This window comes from Mesoplodon mirus (genome assembly GCF_964341445.2).
Source record: "Mesoplodon mirus genome assembly, chromosome: 12".
Classification (NCBI taxonomy): Eukaryota; Metazoa; Chordata; class Mammalia; order Artiodactyla; family Ziphiidae; genus Mesoplodon; species Mesoplodon mirus.
Genome location: NC_138988.1, coordinates 52,524,522 through 52,539,808, shown reverse-complemented (window position 1 = coordinate 52,539,808; position 15,287 = coordinate 52,524,522). Strand labels below are relative to the sequence as shown.

General features: G+C 43.1%; 1 protein-coding gene across 3 annotated transcripts in view; it reads left to right on the top strand.

The window, feature by feature from the left end:
- The first annotated feature begins 5,684 nt into the window (after nt 1-5,684).
- Nucleotides 5,685-15,287, top strand: part of CNOT10 (CCR4-NOT transcription complex subunit 10) — a 66,273-nt gene continuing 56,670 nt past the window's right edge. For 2 of the 3 annotated variants that reach the window (XM_082637816.1, XM_082637815.1), the window contains exon 1: nt 5,821-5,969. In XM_082637816.1, coding sequence (XP_082493942.1) covers nt 5,948-5,969 — 22 coding nt within the window. In that variant the 5' untranslated portion in view covers nt 5,821-5,947. Of the gene's footprint in view, nt 5,970-15,287 lie in introns of all 3 variants that reach the window. The other variant, XM_082637817.1, reaches the window with a different exon arrangement.

Below are 15,287 nucleotides of genomic sequence, written 5' to 3'. Positions count from 1 at the left end.
TCTGTGCCGGGTCTTAGCTGCAGCACGCGGGATCTTTGTTGCCATGTTCAGGATCTTTTAGTCGCAGTATGCAGGCTCTTAGTTGCGGCATGCGGGATCTAGTCCCCTGACCAGGGATCAAACCCATGCCCCCTGCATTGGGAGTGCAGAGTCTTAACCACTGCACTACCAGGGAAGTCCCTTTTTAATTTTTTTAAATAAAAATATTAAAAAGCAAGTTTCAGAATGATACTGTCAGTGTGATATTTAAAGTTGAATGAATAATAATAAATGTTGTTTATGGGTATATCATGTTTTAAACATGGACTACAAGGACACATACCATCTTCAGAGAAGTGGCTACCTCTGGGAAGAGAGTAAGGGAAATGCAATCAGGAAGGGAATATAAATTGGACTCATCTGTACCAGTAACAGTTTTCAAAAGAAAGATCTGAAGCAAATGTGGTGAACGTTGACATTTGTCAAATCTGAGTGGTAAATAAACTTGTCATAATATATCTGTACTTTTCTGTGTTCTGAAATATCTCATCATGATGATGATAAAATTTTAACTACTCAATTTTCCTATTATTTATAGTTGAATAATCTTTCTGAATTCAGGTTTTAGAGAGTAATAAAAATATGTTTAACATACATATTTTTTCTTCACTTGTAAATTGGAAATGTCCTCAAGGAGAAGGAACCAATGAGTCATTAAAAAAAAAAAAAAAACACAGGACCGGTGGTCCAGTGGTTAAGACTCCATGCTTCCACGGCAGGGGGCACCAGTTTGATCCCTGGTGGGGAAAGATCCTGCATGCCACAAGTTATGGCCAAAAAAAAAAAAAAAAAAACCCAAAACCCCCACTCTACTTTGCTGGTTTGACACAGAGTTAGATATTGGTAATGTCTGCACAACTTTGTGAATATATTAAAAACCATGGAATTATATACTTTAAAATGGTGAATTGCATGGTATGTGCTTATATCTCAATTTTTTAAATTAGTCATTGTCCAATAACAATAATTTATTATTTTTCACCATTCTGGGAGTTGACTGAGCAGTTTTTCTTTTCTTTTTTTTTTTTTTTTTGGCTGCATTGGGTCTTCATTGCTGCACGCGGACTTTCTCTAGTTGTGGCCAGTGGGGGCTACTTCTCATTATGGTGGCTTCTCTTGTTGTGGAGCACAGGCTCTAGGCGCGCGGGCTTCAGTAGCTGCAGTATGTGGGCTCAGTAGTTGTGGTGCACGGGCTTAGTTGCTCTGCAGCATGTGGGATCTTCCCGGACCACGGATCGAACCTGTGTTCCCTGAATTGGCAGGTGGACTCCCAACCACTGCACCACCAGGGAAGTCCCTGAGCAGTTTTTCTGCTTCATATGATGTTAGCTAGGATCACTCATGTGACTGCATTGAGCTGGCAGCTGGATTGGGCTAGAAGGTTCAAAAAGGCTTCATTCTTATGTCTGGAACCTTGGTGCTGGTTGTCAGTTGGGACATCTTGGCTCCCCTTCTCATGGTCTCGCTCCAGCAGGACAGTCTTAGAGCCTTACAGCATGGTTGCTGAGTACAAGGGAGGAAAAGTGGACACTGCCATGCCTTTCAAGGGCTAGAACCAAAACTGGCTCAGCATCACTTCTGCATTCTGTTGGTTAGAGCAAGTCACAACTCATATTCAAAGGGAGGGGAAGAGCATCAATGTTCATATTGGGATGGGAGGGACTGGTGACAACCATTCTTGGAGACATTCTTCCACAAGTGGCAAGGACCACATTGGGTTTGAGGCACTGTGGGTACACAGTGGTACCATCACTAGCTGGTACCATCACTAGCTGGATGCTAACTGACTCGCCATGGCTGGTGACCAAGCAGAGTCCCACTGAGATTTTCCACCTCCCACTTCTTTTTTTTTAAATAAATTTTTATTTATTTATGTATTTATTTTTGGCTGCATTGGGTCTTCGTTGCTGCGTGCGAGCTTCCTCTAGTTGTGGCGAGAGGGGACTACTCTTTGTTGCGGTGCACAGGCTTCTCATTGCGGTGGCTTCTCTTGTTGCAGAGCAAGGGCTCTAGGCCTGCAGGCTTCAGTAGTTGTGGTGCATGGGCTTAGTTGCTCTGCGGCATGCGGGATCTTCCCGGACCAGGGCTCGAGCCCGTGTCCCCTGCATTGGCAGGCGGATTCTTAATCAATGCGCCACCGGGCAAGTCCCACACCTCCCACGTCTGAATTAACTCTTCTCCCTCCCTGTAAATGAGGGAGAGCTGCTGATATGGAAAGGTGAGAGAAGAAACCCAAGATGTTTTCCACATAGGTGAATTCTAGAACCTTTAAAGCTGAATGTAACAGTTAAGATAATAGTTGCTTACTAGTCTTGTTACTTGGGAAAATGGGTTAACACCTCATTTTCCATATCCGTGAAATGGATAAGGTCCAACAGGTGGGACCACATGTGAGAAAGTGAAAAATGGCTCTGCTGACAAGCCTGGAGACTAAGAGAAAAACAATTCTGCTAGCAGAACACTCCCAGCGGGACATACACTACACTCACAGAGAAGGTTACACCATAATTGTGTTTGGGACAAGACAGAAATGAAGCCCTCCATAAGCACAAAAATGGGGGAACACCTCCTTCTTCTAACATGACTGATGCAGCTCCTTGACCAATGACAACTCTCTAGCCTTGCTTTAATCCTCCTGCCTCCTAGATAGAAACTACTAGATAAAAACTAAGACACTCAATCACTGAATTGTCTGTTTCCCGACTGCCTCCAATCCAAAATTGCCAACCCCTCAACTTCCCTAATCCCTCTTTAAAATCATCCAGAAAAAGCCCAAATTCTCTCAATTTCCTTTTAATTCCTTTTTTATTGAGAGGCTCCTTACAGTGGCAAGATCAGTAAACACTGCAGGTGTCTTTTTATGTGGGCTCTAACATACTCATCAAAGACTACTAGAGGGGCTTCCCTGGTGGCACAGTGGTTGAGAGTCCGCCTGACGATGCAGGGGACATGGGTTCGTGCCCCGGTCCGAGAAGATCCCACATGCCGTGGAGTGGCTGGGCCCGTGAGCCATGGCCGCTGAGCCTGTGCTCCGCAACAGGAGAGGCCACAACAGTGAGAGCCCCGCGTACCACAAAAAAAAAAAAAAAAAAAAAAGGCATACTAGAATATTCATATTGGGCTTATTCAACATAGACAAAATACCCAAATACTCAACAATAAAATGAATACACAAATTACGGTACATTCTCATAATGGAACATTACATAACAATGAGAAACTAATTTTACTCAGTGACATGGATGAATCTTGTAAGGTTGAGCAAAAGAAGCTAGACTCTAAAGAAAATATATTGTGATCCATTTTTATTGAGTTTAAAACTCAATCCAATGGTGTTAGCCATCAGTTAGTAACTACCCTTGTGCAGGGATGGGAGGAGACATGAAGGGGCCTTCTGCATGCAGGTAATGTGTTGTCCTTCCTCTGGGTGCTAGTTATGTGGATATGTTTAGTTGATGAAAATTCAAAAAACTGTGCTTATGCTTTGTGCATTTTCTGTGTATATGTTAATACGAATTTTTTAGAAGGTTTTTTAAAAACATGAGCAACCATGTCAAAGGGACATAGGAGCAAACCTGAAAAGGTTCCCAATTAGCAAAGCTGAAACAATTTGAGCAAGAAAATAATGTAGTATTGGATTATAACCACAATATAAAATAAATGTCCATGTAAAGATGTGTATATATGCGATGGAATAATATTCAGCCATAAAAAGAATGAAATAATGCCATTTGCAGCAACAAGGATGGACCTAGAGATTGTCATACTAAGTGAAATGAGTCAGAGAAAGACAAATATCATATGATATCACTTATATGTGGAATCTAAAATATGACATAAATGAAGTTATTTACAAAACAGAAACATACACACAGACATAGAAAACAAAGTTATGGTTACCAAAGGGGATAGCAGAGGAGGGATAAATTAGGAGTTTGGGATTAGCAGATACAAACTATTATGTATAAAATAGATAAACAGCAAGGCCCTACTGTATAGTACAGGGAACTATATTCAACATCATGTAATAAACCATAATGGAAAAGAATATGAAAAAGAATAAATATATGGATAACTGAATCACTTTTCTGTACACCAGAAACTAACACAACATTGTAAATCAACTATACTTCAATTTAAAAAAATAAATAAATAAACATCCATGAGTCCATAAGGACATAAATATATAATTGAATAAATAACTAAATGGAGGAGAAGAGACGAATCTCCCTTAGAGAAGATAGTTTATGCACAGACTCCCCATGGCAGGAGGCAGAGCTTAACACCCCCCACCATTCGACTGTGAGCTACATTTAATGATTCCAAAGAGTAGTGTGTGGAGGTGACTTAAGAGCGGAGAAGCTTGGCAAACACTACCTGAGCCAGGTGATCAAGGTCAACATCATCAGTAAGTCATTCTGTTAGCTCATACTCTTGATTTGATGTGATGAGAATGGCAAGTCACCTCTGTGGTCTTTCTCCTAAAAACCTGTAACCCTAGTCTAACCATGAAAAACACTGGATACACCCAAATCCAGGTCCATTCTTCAAAAATCTTGACCAGTATTCTTCAAAGCTGTTAAAGTCATCAGGAACAAGGAAAATCTGAGGAGTGATTACAGACTAGAATAGCCTAAGGAGGGAATTCCCTAGCGGTCCAGTGGTTAGGACTTGGATGCTGGCCCACGTTCGATCCCTGGTCGGAGAGCTAAGATTCTGCGATTCTGAAAGCGGCGCAGCAGGGTGCAAAAAAAAAAAAAAAAAAAAAGCCTAAGGAAACATGAATAATTTAATGTGGTACCTTGGACAAGATGCTGGAACAGAAAAGCGACATTGACTGAAAAAAGTTTTTTTCATTTTTTAAATGTTGAATTTAGTTAATAGTAATGTACCAACCAAAGTTGTTTCTTAGATGTGACGGGTGTACCACAGTAATGTAATAATTATTCAAGATGATCACAACAGGAGGAACTAGGTGAAGAGTATACAAGAGCTCCATGTATCATTTTGCAATTTTCCTGTAAATCTAAAACCTCTAAAATAAAACGTTTCGTTTTGTTTTCAAACGGGGAATTCCAACTGTGCCTTCTCACAGAGCTGTGAGAAATCATTAGAAGTGTACCAGCCAGGGCTTCCCTGGTGGCGCAGTGGTTGAGAGTCCGTCTGCCGATGCAGGGGACACGGGTTCGTGCCCCGGTCCGGGAAGATCCCACATGCTGCGGAGCAGCTGGGCCCGCGAGCCGTGGCCGCTGAACCTGCGCGTCCGGAGCCTGTGCTCCGCAACGGGAGAGGCCACAACAGTGAGGCCCACACACGGCAAAAAAAAAAAAAAAAAAAAAAAGTGTACAAGCCAAGTGCAAGGCTCAATGCTTACCACATAGATGTCAGGTGTAGTTACTGTGGTTTTATGTAAAATGAGGGACAAGAGCTCGGATACTCGAGAATTCTAACCAGGATAAGCACACGGCAGCAGCGCGCAACTCCACCCAGCCCACCCAACACACGCGCAGACGCGCGTGTGAGCGCACGTCCGGCCGGGCGCGCGCGCTCACGCCGCAGGGGGCGGTCCGCCGGGGACGCCAGCGTGGGGCGGGGCCAGCTGCAGTTCCCACGCCGGCCGCGGCACCCGGAAGTAGTGTGTCAGGGGACGCGGCAGGACGGAAACCGTGCATGGCTGGAGGTAGTGGCGCCGCCCGGGGCGGAGACGCTGCTGCTGTTGCTAGACTACGCAAACTAGTCTTCGTCACTTCCTCAGCCCGCCGTCTGCCCACTCCCCAGGCCTTAACCCAGGGGCCCGGAGCCGGGGTGGGCTCAGGGTCGTCCTCCAAGGTCCAGGATAGCGGTCAGCCGGGCAGCTGGAGTGGAGGCCACGCCACCTGCGGGGAAGGACCCGAGCCGAGGCGGGAAGATGGCCGCAGACAAGCCTGCAGGTGAGGCGCCCGCGCCTCGCGCGCTGGGGCGGCGGGACCCGCGGGGGCGGGCAGACCCTATGCTGCGGTGGCGGGGCCCCGGGTGGGGACGAGGGGTGGGGACTCCGGGGCTACTCTAATTGGGGCGTGCATTTCTCTCCCCCATCCCCTCCCTCGGCCGTCGCTACTGTGAGTCTTTGGGCCCAAGGCCCGATAGTTTCTTACCAAGTGCAGTATGAAGCTGCTTCTGGCCGCCTTTGCCCGCCTCTCCGGAATATCTCTGGTTTAAAAAGCTTAAATCTAGGTGGCCGTTTCACAGACTTTTCGACTTCCCACTGAGGAAGGCAGAGCAAGGAAAGTTCACCCCGGAGATGCGGCTACCTTGATGCCCCCGGCTCGGGCTAGGACTCATCTGGGTGATTTCGGCCACATCAGCCTGCCTGTGGTCAGCGACGTCTTGTGTAATTAGCTTTGTAAAAACAACTTATTGAAATAGGCATAACATTATCGTGTATCACTTCGAGCTGTGCTCTCTATAATATCTTGCGTTTCGAACCTCTTTTCCCCTCAAGTTTAATCTCAACGATTTTCTTTATGGATTACTGCTCCATTCCTAGAATTTTCTCCATTGAGGAATATAAAATTCTTTCCTGCCTACTCTGGGACGGTCTGGCGTATATTTCCTGTAAGAAAATAATGTTCTCTCTGGCATCCATCCAGGTTTTGTTGGAAGGAACTTAAATGACAGAACTTAGAAGTGGTCAACAGTTAGACTTTTTACAGTAAAATTAATTTTTTTTAAAAAGGAAAAGAAAATCTCAATGTGCTCTAAGTTTTTTATTAGGTCCTGATCTCAATAACTGACGAACTTGATTTGAAATTAAAGTGAGCCAAGCCTAATACAGGTACAGATGAATGAAATTGTCAGAGCATCTCGTCAGTAATCTTACTAAGAAGAAAAACAAGAGAAAAGGTTTAGAAAGTGAGGCTAAACCTTTAGAGGGCGCTAGAGAATTTTAGGTAGACTGGTCAGGGAAAGCCTCTGGTGAGGTGATATTTGAGCAGACACCCCAGTGAAATGAAGGGGTGAGCCATACTGAATGAGGAGGGATGGGTGGGAGAAAGTTCCAGGCAGGGAATAAGCATGGCCTATCCAAGGCTGGACCAAGAGGACCAACATATTCCATCTTAGTTTACGACATTGTCTCTCCCCCAGGTTTACCATTTCTATTCACCCATACCATTGCACTTGCCTGGAATGACCTTTTTAGGCCTAAAACCTATGTCATTTTCAAGTCCTACCTCAGTCATAAAGCATTCTTCTACTTATTCATTCGTTCATAAAAATTGAGTGCCAGGCACTGCCTTGGATATTAAAGAAATGGATATGATACACTCCCTGCTTTTGAAGACCTGCTATTCAGTCTGTTAGAGTCAGCCCTATTATAGTGGCACTCCCATTTGGGAAGAGCTATGTAATATATGTAGTAGAAGAATAAGGTCCAGAGTGATTTGGGGCCTATTTCTTTGATTGGTTTATGCTTATAGGCCACAATGTAGGAAACTTCCTACCTAGATAATAAGGTTGAATTTGTATTAAGTAGATGCGTGTTTAGTGTGGCCCCCATGAATCTCTCCACTCCTCCTCTCCATCCCCATTTCAAGTGCTGTTGTTCTGGCCTTTATCTCTCTCTCTTTTTTTTTTATTGGAGTATAGTTGCTTTACAATTTTGTGTTCGTTTCTGCTGTACAGCAAAGTGAATCAGCTATACGTATACATCTGGCCTTTATCTCTTGATGTGGTCTGTTTCACATTGAGCATCCTTCTGAATGGTTTTGTCTCTTCCTATCCAGTCCATTCTCACTGCTGCATTTTCACTTTATTTCTAAAACACTATTTAGATCATACCATTCCTTGCCTATAAACTTTCTAAGACTGTGCCATTTTTTGTGCATCAGAGCCTCACTCCTTAATGTCATTTGTGAGGCTCTTCACAATCTTTTTCCATCTGATACTTCTATATCATCACATCTAGCTCTTCACACCAGAAATGATTCTTAGAAAGTATCATGTTCTTTTGAGTTTCTGAGCGGTAACGCCCTTCTTTCTCTTCTGTATCTGGTGAACATGCTTCTCATTCAAAATCTAGTTTATATGCTGCTTCAACTCCAAGCTCCTGAGCCCAAGACCCTTTTCATGGAGCTTGTTCTTCATTAGGTAAGAAAGAGGCCCATGAAAGGACTTAAGAAGGTAAGTGACCTGATCACACTGACTGTGGTAGAGAATGGATTTTTTTTTTTTTTTTTTTTTTTTGGCCTCACCTCTTGGCCTTTAGATCTTAGTTCCTCGATCAGGGATCAAACCTGTGCCCCCTGCAGTGGAAGCGTGTAGTCTTAACCACTGGACCACCAGGGAAGTCCAAGGATGGATTTAAATGAAACAAGACTAGAAGCTCAGAAACTAGCTGAGACCAGCTAATGTTGTGATATTAATTTATCCATTAAATATTCACCAATAGCCTGCTCTGCCAGACACTGCGAAGTCTCTGTCCATGAGGAGCTTGTAATGTAGTATGAAAGGCAGATAAATGTAAACAAGTAAGAAGTAATTCGGATTTCAAGCTGTGATAAATATTGTGAAGAAAAGAAAAAACGAGTAAAAGGATAGAGGATAACTGAGAGCAGGGACCCTACTTTGAGTGGATTGGTTAGAGAAGGAAGGGCTCTCTTAGAGGTGACATTTGAACAGTGTCCTTGCTCCTTGGGAAAGGTTCTGAGTTAAGCCTCAATTTCTTTATTTGTAAAATGGGGGTCCTAATAATCTTCTTATTTATTCCTAATAGCTTTCTAATTTATTTACCTCCCCAGGTTACAGCTTGTGAGGATCAGCTGAGGTGAGGTGTATGTTTTAGCCCACATCCTCTGGGAAGCAGAACTCGATTAAGGTGTTCACTTTTTGGAAGGTGCAAGCCCAGGATAGTGAAGGTGAGGGAGAGAAGGAAGGCAAAGGAAGATGAACTACACTACAGCCCTAGCTACTGTTCCACCGTGACCTGTGAAGAGACGTAGCAGGTCATTTGCATATGGGACTTTTCTGTAAGGTTTTCGAGGAGAAATTACACTTCAGAATAGTCCATATGAGAGAGAAAGAAGGGATGATTTATTTGTCCAACTTTCTCCCATTTCCTGTTTCCAGTTGGTCAAGACTCACCTCCTGGAGAATTAATTTACCTGTGCTTCTAGGTTACGTGGCTTCTTAGTGATTGATCAGCCAGCAGTTCTCACACCCTGATTTGTATTTCAACCAAATCATAAAGGGAGGGGGTTCCCATCCGCCCTGATCCCATCCTCCCTTTGTGATTCAAAGATAAACATTGAAGGGGCAGTTGAAAGTTCCAAGGTTCGTGTCCCTATGTAACATAAAAGTGGTGTGAAACACCAGCAATATTTTAGGGTGATTTATATGACTTTACTTTTGATGGTTATTTGAAAGGAGAAAGTGGCTGGAGTTAGGATGCAAAATCCTAGATTTGAATTTATCTGAGAATTTGGACTATGAGGATGGCAGTAGTAGGCTTAATAGGAAAAGGTTGATGACATTATGAATATGGGAAAGACAAGACCAGATGAGTAATATGAAATCGGGAGAAGAGTACTTGAAGATGGCTTTGAAATTTTGAGCCAGGATGACTGTAAAAATGGTAGGAAGGGGCTTCCCTGGTGGCGCAGTGGTTGAGAGTCCGCCTGCCGATGCAGGGGACACAGGTTTGTGCCCCGGTCCGGGAGGATCCCACATGCCGTGGAGCGGCTGGGCCCGTGAGCCATGGCTGCTGAGCCTGCGTGTCCGGAGCCTGTGCTCCGCAACGGGAGAGGCCGCAACAGTGAGAGGCCCGTGTACCGCAAAAAAAAAAAAAAAAAGTTTTAAGGTTGTAGTTAAAATGGAATATATTAAATTATTTAAGGTAGTTATAATTTTGTTTGAAGGTGTGAGTGAAATCAAACATTCATCACAGCCCTTTAAAATGAAAACTCCAGATACAGTAAGATGTCGACGTTGAATGTAAAAGTTTGAGGAAAATCTAGTCATTTTGAACTTGTAAATTAATAAGTGTTAATATTTGAAAACTAGAGTAAATCTCTTCTCCATGCATAAAAACTGCTCTCAGATATGAAAATAAAAACAGTCATCAGCACTGGTAGCGTTCTGCTTTGCCTGTCTTTCCCAAAGTGTGCTGATATTCTTGAAGTTTGGTATTCTGTTCTTTGTTTCTGCACTGCTGGACAGGGTGCTCAGGTCTATAGCATTGCTGGTCACATGTTAGTCCTCTGAGCTGTGGAGAAATTGGCCATCGTATGTAGGGCTTTGCTAAGGCAGGTGTACTTGGTCATGTGATAGAAAACCACACGTGAGGTGTGTGAACCTTAGCTGGATGGTGGCTTTAGTAAACCTGAATTCTTTTTCTTTGAAATGGCATCCTCATTTAAACTTTTCCTTCACAAAGGCATCAACACTATTTTGCGAGAGTAGCAGTAGATTTCCTTAGGCCTGCATTTCTGTTACTTTGGGGAAATTTTTCTTTTCTTGAACATCATTGGAGCTGTATTTTGAAAAGTGTAGCTTGTGTGGAAGATCCTCCAATCAGATTTTTTTTTTAATAAATTTATTTGTTTTATTTATTTATTTTTGGCTGTGTTGGGTCTTCCTTGCTGTGCATGGGCTTTCTCTAGTTGCAGCAAGAGGGGGCTACTCTTCATTGTGGTGTGTGGGCTTCTCATTGCAGTGGCTTCTCTTGTTGTGGAGCATGGGCTGTAGGCGCGTGGGCTTCAGTAGTTGTGGCTCACAGCCTCAGTAGTCGTGGCTCACAGGCTCTAGAGCGCAGGCTCAGTAGTTGTGACGCACGGGCCTAGTTGCTCCCCAGCACATGAGATCTTCCCGGACCAGGGCTCAAACCCATGTCCCCCGCATTGGCAGGTGGATTCTTAACCACTGCCACCAGGGAAGCCCCTCCAATCAAATTTGAATTGTTAACATTCTGTGTTGGAATGTGTCTGGGCTTTCCATTAACTGACTTTTTCCAGTTTTGGAAAAGCAGTGTGTTTCTTTTCTACTTAGTTTAAACCTAATTGTTTGGTTAGAAATGAAGCCTGTTGGCTTAAAAAGCGTCAAGGTCTGTGCGCCGAAGAGCTCTGTTCGCCTAGATGGTCAGCCCTGTTCATTAGGCCAGAGTAGAAGGAAGGTCAGGCTTATGGATGAATGGTCATATACTCTTTCAGTTGGCAATAGAGGCTATTTTTGGACAAATAAAGACACGTTGTGGAATTATGTGCAGCCTCTTTCTGGTAAGAAGTCAGTAGTTACCAAGAAAATGAATGTTTTAAAGACTGATTGTGAAAATAATACCTGTTCCTTGCAGAAAACTTGAAAAGTGCAGAAAGATAAGGAAAATAGGAATAGTAATCCTATTGGAGTGGGGTTTTTTTTCCCCTAGTTTTATCTTGAAGTAAAAGAATGTAGGTAAAATAATAGCTGGTTAACATGTAAAAGGCTGTTTACTGAGCTCAGTTCTCTAAAATGTCTATTTCAGAGACTGTTAGAGTCTAGCTCATCCTTAGAGTCTAGCTTATTAAAGTTGGCTTCTTCAGCCGCATAGCACAGGGAGATCAGCTCGGTACTTTGTGACCGCCTGGAGGGGTGGGATAGGGAGGGTGGGAGGGAGACGCAAAAAGGAGGGGATATGGAAACATATGTATATGTATAACTGATTAAATTTGTTATAAAGCAAAAAAAAAAAAAAAAAAAGTTGGCTTCTTTCCTTATTTGGAAGATTTTAGGAGACTTTTACAGTTCCTAGAGAATAATGATAGCAGTGGCCACATAAGCCAATCTGCTTCTGGTGGAAAGCAGAAGCTTAAACTCTTCAGCGCCTTGGTGAATTGTTGGGTGTTTCCCTCTGCCTTGTATTTATAATCACAATTTATAAATGACAGTTGGGCCAAGAAGTCCCATTAAAGAATGTCATCTAATTTAGAGAGGCTATATTTTAGAAGAAGCTATGGAGATAACCTGATGGCAAACTAAGAATTTTGGGCATTTGGTTTAAATTTAGTGTACTTCTTTATGAGGGGAGATAAAGTTTTTAAACTCTTTAGGTTTCCTAAAAAATTTCAAAGAATTTACGTTCATTGTTAAAATTTTACGGTGAATATACCTAGAGTTGAGGTTCTGTCTCAATCTAAACTCATACCTGGCTTTCTGGGGTCCTGAAATCCTGTGTCCCCATTTTTACACATTTTAAAGAAAATGGTCCTTACTGTTATCGAGCACCTGAAAGTTTTGCAAAGCAAGTGTATTGTGTAAACAGTTGAGTTAACAGTAACTCACTGTTATTGGCTTTCTAAAGAAAAAGCTGTTTGACAGGGTCCTCTTAAACCAATGAGCTCTCTCACTGGTTTAAACTATTAAACTATTAGTTTTTGTCCTCCCTGTTACGAATCAATTCTTATTTATTTGTATGCAAAAGTGGAAATGAAATACTGATTTATCTAACTTTAATTATCAGAGGTAACACTTCTAATAAACCCCAATGCCAGGGACTTCACTGGTGGTCCAGTGGTAAAGAATCCGTCCTGCAATGCAAGGGACGCAGGTTTCATCCCTGGTCAGGGAACTAAGATCCCACATGCTGCGGGGCAACTAAGCCCATGCGCCGTAACTACTGAGCTTGCACACCTCAACCAGAGAGCCTACGTGCCTCAAACTACAGAGCGCTCATGCTCTGGAGCCCGCGCACCACAACTACAGAGCTCATGCACCCTAGAGGCCGTGCACCACAACTAGAGAAGAGAAAACCCGCACACCACAACTAGAGAGGAGCTCACGTGCTGCAGTGAAAAGATCCCACATGCCACAATAAAGATCTCGCATGCTGCAACTGAGACCCAACGCAGGCAAAAATAAAAATAAATAAATAAATAAATAGATAAAATATTTTAAAAACCCACTGTGAATAAAATTTACCTCTAAAAAAACAAAAACACCCCCAAAAACCCCAAATACCAGAATACCGTTTTTTTTGTAGGGCAGATCTAAGTCTTAGATAAGTTCACTTAAGCACAAGTTATATTTTGTTTTTAAGTGTAAGTGGTGATTCTCAAGAGTATTGTAATAATAGGGGTTTTGCAGTGATCTGTGGAGCTGTTCACACTAAATCTAATTTCATTGTTTATTTGTATGTTTAAAGTGCAGAAATAAGTATTTTATTTAAAAAAACAAACAAAAAAACACAATGGAATCCTTAGTTGTTCTGTCAAAGGAAAGGGGGAAGGAAGCTCATATTTAGTTAAGAGAGTTAGATGGTCAAGGGGAGACCAGACTGAAGATGTGACTGATTCCAAGACGTATGTTTTCATTATACCATGATGTCATCTTGACAGAGGGAAATTCGGGGTCTTTGCTTACTGCTTATATGTGCCAGGCCAGGGCTTCCCAAAGTCAGCTCTACTGAGGGCTCATTCGTTGAAATGATCCTGGAAAACAGGTTTCTAGGCAGTTATCAAAAAATGCTCACATCATAAGTGTACATACAGTTTAATGAATTCTCACACACCCAGAAGCACCCCCCACTCTCCACCCCATGCATCTTGCAGTCACTAGACTCCTGGAGGTAACCCCTTATCTGAATTCTAAAACCTTGTATTAGTTTTAGGCAGGCATTTAAAACTAAAACTTAAAAAAAAAAAAGTAACCCATGTAAATTATAAAAATTTAAACAAGTGTTGTCAAATGCAAGTTTATGTGCCTGAAGCACAGTGAGGCCAAACAAACCGAAATGTCAGAGTTTGGAGCAGGGAAAGGTTTACTGCAGGGCCAAGCAAGGAGATTGGGTGGCTTGTATTTAAAAAACCCAAACTCCCTGATGGTTTTTGGAAAAAAGTTTTTAATAGGCAAAATTTGGGGTGAGGGCTGCAGGGTGTGTGGCTTTCTTCTGATTGGTTGGTAGTGAGGTAACAAGGTGGTGTCCAGGAATCTTGTGCTCAGCCTGAAGTTACTATCCTCCACCTGTGTGGGGGCCTTGGTTCCTGCAGAAGAACTCAAGAGATGTGTTATATATATTCCTTGAGGAGGAACCAGTACTCTGCACTATTGTTTCTTGACTGCTCCACCTTTGTTTCTGCATTCCCTCCCTTCTCTAATTACTGTTTGAATCTGCCCTTTGGTACTCAGGAAAGGTCTAGGAGCCTGAAGCTTTTTTCTACAAAGAAGAAAATGGGGTGGGAGGGGTGTTTGGAAGGGTTTTTCTATTCAGGAGGGCCCCACAGACAGGGTCCTGCTCAGTTTCACGATTGAGAAGAATAGGAAGGGAAGTAAAATCTCTCCCTCTTCCGACCCACTCCCTGAAGGTAATCACCGAGTTTGATGTATATCCTTCCAAAGTTTATTCTGTACATATTCAGAAGTACATATCTATGTATATATCTTTACAAAACATGAAGTTCAGTTGTATAATATTGTTTGCAGGACTTCCCTGGTGGCGCAGTGGTTAAGAATCCACCTGCCGGGCTTCCCTGGTGGCGCAGTGGTTAAGAGTCTGCCTGCCAATGCAGGGGACACGGCTTCGAGCCCTGGTCTTGGAAGATCCCACACGCCGTGGAGCAACTAAGCCCGTGCGCCACAACTACTGAGCTGCGCTCTAGAGTCCGTGAGCCTCAACTACTGAAGCCCTCACGCCTACAGCCTGTGCTCCACAGCAAGAGAAGCCACTGCAATGAGAAGCCCGCGCACCTCAATGAAGAGTAGCCCACACTCGCCACAACTAGAGAAAGCCCGTGCGCAGCAACAAAGACCCAACTCAGCCAAAAATAAATAAATAAGGAAGGAAGGAAGGAATTTACCTGCCAATGCAGGGGACACGGGTTCGATCCCTGGTCCAGGAAGATCCCACATGCCGCGGAGCAACTAAACCCGTGCACCACAGCTACTGAGCCCGCTAGCCACAACTACTGAGCCCACGCTCCTAGAGTCCATGCCCCACAACAAGAGAAGCTACTGCAATGAGAAGCCCGCACACCGCAATGCAGAGTAGCCCCCACTTCCCGCAACTAGAGAAAGCCTGCCTGCAGCAGCGAAGACCCAATGCAGCCAAAAATTAATTAATTAAAAAAAAAACTGTTTGCAATCTGTTCCTTTAAGATGTTGAAGATATTTTTCCATGTCAACACATGTAGGCTCAACTTCTTTAACAGTTGTTTAGTGTGCCATTGTATTCCTATACCATGCTTCAGTTAGCAATTTTTTTAAAATTGGAATATATAGTTAGCAATTTCTTAACTGAGGGATAT